Source organism: Chenopodium album, chromosome 6, assembly GCF_948465745.1.
Source record: "Chenopodium album chromosome 6, dcCheAlbu1.1, whole genome shotgun sequence".
Taxonomy (NCBI): domain Eukaryota; kingdom Viridiplantae; phylum Streptophyta; class Magnoliopsida; order Caryophyllales; family Amaranthaceae; genus Chenopodium; species Chenopodium album.
Window position 1 is genome coordinate 52,175,296 of NC_137839.1, and position 4,813 is coordinate 52,180,108.

Here is a 4,813-nt window from a genome sequence, read left to right on the forward strand (position 1 = left end):
CTGATAATAATCGAGTGTTGACAGAGAATAATATATCATCTGAGAAAAATTATTCTCTTGTCAAAACAAGATCCCCTAACAAGGAAAATCTAGATCCTCAGTTGATGCCCAGTCCTGACTCAAGCACTCGAAATAACCTTCAGGATTTTGAGTTTTCAATTGCTACACCATCTCCTACTGCTCTGAAACTTCAAAAAGAGAGTGGGATAGTGCACAATGGCAGGCCTCCGGATCCCGATTACTCTGGAAGTGAGCGCCCCTCGGAATACACGACTTTCATAGATTACCCGATGGATGGCCCAACTTTGATCAAGGTTCACCCGCTAGATTACAAGGCTCGGCTGGAAGTGAATTCGTTCCTCCCACCATTGCACAACCCTCCGTCGTTGATGGCATCAATAGATATCCCTATGGAGACGAAAGGACCAATGAGGGCGCTAATGGAGGCGTACCTCAGCACTCTGCCTAATGTACCATTCAAGGTATATGACCGGTACCCAATATTTCCATCTTTTAATATGTCAATTAAGATCATGATATGGAATGTTCAAGGTGCGGGTAATAAATTAGCTTCTATCAGGGAGTTAATTAGAATTAATCAGCCTATTGTTGTAGCGCTAGTTGAAACTCACTTGAGTGGTGATCAAGCGCAAAGAATATGTGATATAATTGGCTTCTCTGGCCGATTTCGAATGGATGCTCAAGGATATAGTGGAGGGATATGGCTTTTTTGGAAAGAAGAGGAAGTGTCAGTTACAATCCTCGACAATAACTCACAACATATCAGTGCTGAAATTGAGAAAAGGGGTGAAGCCCCATAGCTATTCTCGGCCATATATGCGAGTCCTAATTCTAGCCTATGTAAAGATTTGTGGAAAGAATTGGAAAGGATAAAAAATTCTTATTAGGGCCCGTGGCTACTAGCTGGAGACTTCAATGATACTACTAGTATTGCAGAGAGGAATAGTACTAATAATTCTGAAATTCAGAGAAGATGCAAGGAATTCTCGGACTGGATAGACTCGATGGATTTAATTGACATGGGTTGCTCTGGACCAGCTCATACTTGGTTTAGTGGCTTATCCCCAAAAACTTTTAAGTCGGCTAGACTAGATCGAGGGCTAACTAATGAAGATTGGAGATTGAGATTCCCTGAAGGAGCAGTGCGCAATCTTGCTAAAATCACTTCCGACCATTGTCCAATATTGATTAGTAACACTGGTTTTTCTCCTATTCCTGCTTCCCTTAAACCTTTTAGGTTTCAAGCAGCTTGGTTGCATCATGATAAATTTGAGGAGTTTGTAGCTGAGAAATGGACCAATGATATTCCCTTGATACCTTTTCTTGGGAAATTTGCAGAAGAACTTCAAGCGTGGAATAAGCAGGTATTCCACAATATCTTTCGTAAAAAACAAGAGCTTTGGGCTCGCCTTGAGGGAATTAAAAAAAGCCTTGCTAATGGTGGGCCAAAATACTTGATCAAGCTTGAGGATAAATTGAAAAAAGAAATGCAACAAGTTCTGGATGAAGAGGAGACGATGTGGTTTCAAAAGTCTAGAGCAGCGGCTATATGTGATGGAGACCGAAATACTTGGTTTTTTCATCTTTCCACCATTATTCGTTGTAAGAGGAATCGAATCGAGATTCTGTTGGACAATGGAGGGAATTGGGTTACTGATGCTGAACAAGTTCGTGGGCTGGTGCTTGAGTATTGGCGTGGACTCTTTACGGAGGAGCCCAATTTAGAAGGCCCAGTTGAACTATTACGGGATTATTTCCCTTTTGTAGATGAGGCTGATTGGGAAGTTGCAAGCAGGCCTTATGCGAATTGTGAAATCTTGGAGGCCTTGCAAAGCATGGATCCATATAAGGCACCTGGGCCTGATGGTTTCCAGCCCATTTTTTATAAAAAGTTTTTGAAGCTAGTGGCTCCTAGTTTAATCCGAACTGTCAAAGAAATTCTAGAGGGAAAGTAGTTTCCTAATGGGATTAATGATGCATTTCTTGTCCTTATCTCAAAGTTGGAGGTACCTCAAAAGGCTAATCACTTCAGGCCTATCGGGCTTTGTAACATCACTTACAAGATATTCACAAAGGTTATTGTTAACCGTTTGAAGCCCCTTTTACCAAGCTTGATATCCCCAACTCAATGTAGCTTTGTTCCTAAAAGGAAAATCACGGATAATATAATAATTGTCCAAGAAATGTTGCATTCTATGAGGCGAAAGCAAGGGAGAATTGGGCTTATGGCAGTAAAGATAGATTTTGAGAAGGCTTATGATAGACTACGTTTGTCATTCCTTAGGGACTCTCTCATGGAAATGCACATCCCCTAGTCAATGGTGGAGATTGTAATGATGTGCATTACCTCGGCGAAGTTAAGTATCCTATGGAATGGTGAACCAACAGAACAATTTACCCCTTCCAGAGGCATAAGACAAGGGGACCCTCTCTCCCCTTATCTTTATGTGATTTGTATGGAAAGACTTGCTCATTTGATAGATAGAGAAGTGCGGCTTGGGTCATGGAAGCCGGATAGAGCTAGTAGAGGAGGCCCCCCAATTACAAACTTAGCCTTTGCGGATGATCTCATCCTTTTTTGTGAAGCTAGTGTGGACCAAGCAAAAGTCATGAATGAATGTTTACAAAAATTTTGTGCGGCTTCGGGAAGTAAAGTAAGCATTGATAAGTCTCGAATATACTTCTCACCAAACACCAACCTAAATGTGAGGGATGAAATTTGCAACGAGTTGGGTATGGAAAGCACTGAAGATTTTGGAAGCTACTTAGGAGTCCCAACGATTAATGGCAGGGTGACCAAGGCTAACTATCAATTTTTACTTGATAGGATTCATAATAAGCTGGGGGGTTGGCGTGCAAAGACCCTATCATTGGCTGGGCGAACGGTGCTAGCTCAATCTTCTATAGCATCAATACCAATGTATGCGATGCAAACAACAAGAGTCCCTCGGAGAATTTGCGATGACATCGATAGGAAGACGAGAGGATTTGTGTGGGGAAGCACAGAAGAAAAGAAACGTATCCATTTGGTGTCTTGGGAATCAATCGCTAGACCGAAGATCGAAGGTGGAATGGGTTTTCGTTCTATGAGGCAAGCGAATGCGGCACTTATGGCCAAGTTGGGCTGGCGAGTTTTAACTGAAACAACAACTCTTTGGTCTCGAGTTTTACGCTCAAAGTATTGTGAGGGGCGGTGTGATCTTGATATTTTTAAACCCAAGGCCAATAACTCCAATGCTTGGAGAGGTATAGTGGAGAATGTTGACATATTGAAGAAGGGGATTAGTGTGGCTGTTGGTAATGGTCTGGGAACCAAGTTTTGGACGCATCGATGGGCCACCAAGGAACCTCTGATTGACTTAGCTGTAGTGGAACCGCCTGCCGATACGAGTCATAAGCTAGTAAAGGAATTCTGGGATGTCAATCGAGGATGGAAGTTTGAAGAATTTGCGGACTACCTCCCTGAAAATATCCTCAAGGAAATAAGTTCTTTTTAACTAATGGAAGAAGAGGATGCAGTGGACTCGATTTATAGGAATGGTTCGCCAAGTGGTGGATTCACTATGAAATCAGCTATGAGAATTGTGCGTAGGGTAGAGGAGGAACCTCGAAACTAGAATAACTCATGGAAGATTATATGGAGTGTTCGTGCACCTCAAAGGATTTGCTTCTTCCTGTGGCTGGCTTATCAAAGCAAACTCTTAACTAATTCGGTACGTTTTCTCCGGCATTTGTCTAGTGATCCAAGATGTATGGTTTGTGGTTACGTCGAGGAGAACATTGAACACATTCTTAGACACTGTCCTGCAGCGAAAGTGTTTTGGCACAAGTTGGGTATAGATGTGAATTCTCCGAGTTCCCAGATCCCTTTTCAGCAATGGCTATTGGAAAATTTTGCTACCTCAAACAGGTTTAACTTGGAGGATTGGCCTTTAGTGTTTGCGGTGTCTTGTTGGTGGTTATGGAGATGGAGGAACGCAAGGCAGTTTGACAAGGAGGCATCGATCTCTTTGGATCAAGAATGCTTCATTTGGGCTCGAGTTGGTGACATACGTACTGCTTATGCGAGGGAAAATGATAGGCGAATAGGGAAACGAAAAAGAGAAGAAATTTTAGTTCGATGGGAGGGACCCCCTACTGATTGGATGCAACTGCAAACTGATGGCGCTGCCAAGGGCAACCTAGGCCCGGCTGGAGCAGGAGGTGTGATTAAAGATGCGTTTGGAGAAGTGCGTGAAGTCTTTGCGGTGAATTACGGGGTCTGCACCTACACAAAGGCCGAACTGCTGGGGGTTCTTCGGGGGCTAGCTATAGCCTGGAATGGAGGACATCGAAAAGTCCAAGTGAGGGTTGATTCGGAGATTGTCGTTCGTTTGCTGTTAGGAGATACACCAAGCAGCTCTCCTTACATTCACATTATCCGTAAGTGTAAGGCATTAATCAAGAGGAGTGGTTGGAAGGTGGTAGTAGAGCATTGCTATCGAGAGGCAAATAGGGTAGCTGATTGGTTGGCGAACTATGGGGTTTCGATGGATCAGAAGGTAGTGCTCTTTGAGGCGATCCCAGTGGATCTTCGTACTATTTTATTGGAGGACTTGGGAAGTTTGGCGATACCTAGGAGGGTTCCGATTATGGACACCTAGTAGTGTATCGATTATTTTTATGTTTTCTAGTTGTTTTTTGCTTTATGTTTTTTCTTTCTAGTTGTAAGTTTCTTCTTCTTTTTGTGGCTTGCCCTTCGTTTCCACCAAAAAAAAATATAGGAAATGATATCACTATAACTAAAAAAAAA

General features: G+C 42.7%; 1 protein-coding gene across 1 annotated transcript; it reads left to right on the forward strand.

The window, feature by feature from the left end:
* Window positions 1-1,025: 1,025 nt before the first annotated feature.
* Window positions 1,026-1,976, forward strand: LOC145636951 (uncharacterized). Its single transcript, XM_081688481.1, has one exon. It carries the CDS (start codon window positions 1,026-1,028, stop codon window positions 1,974-1,976), a length of 951 nt encoding a protein of 316 aa, XP_081544607.1.
* Window positions 1,977-4,813: the final 2,837 nt, after the last annotated feature.

What these genes read in the sequence shown, in the direction of transcription:
- LOC145636951 (XM_081688481.1), top strand. Translation starts at nt 1,026, where the DNA reads ATGGATTTAATTGACATGGGTTGCTCTGGACCAGCTCATACTTGGTTT.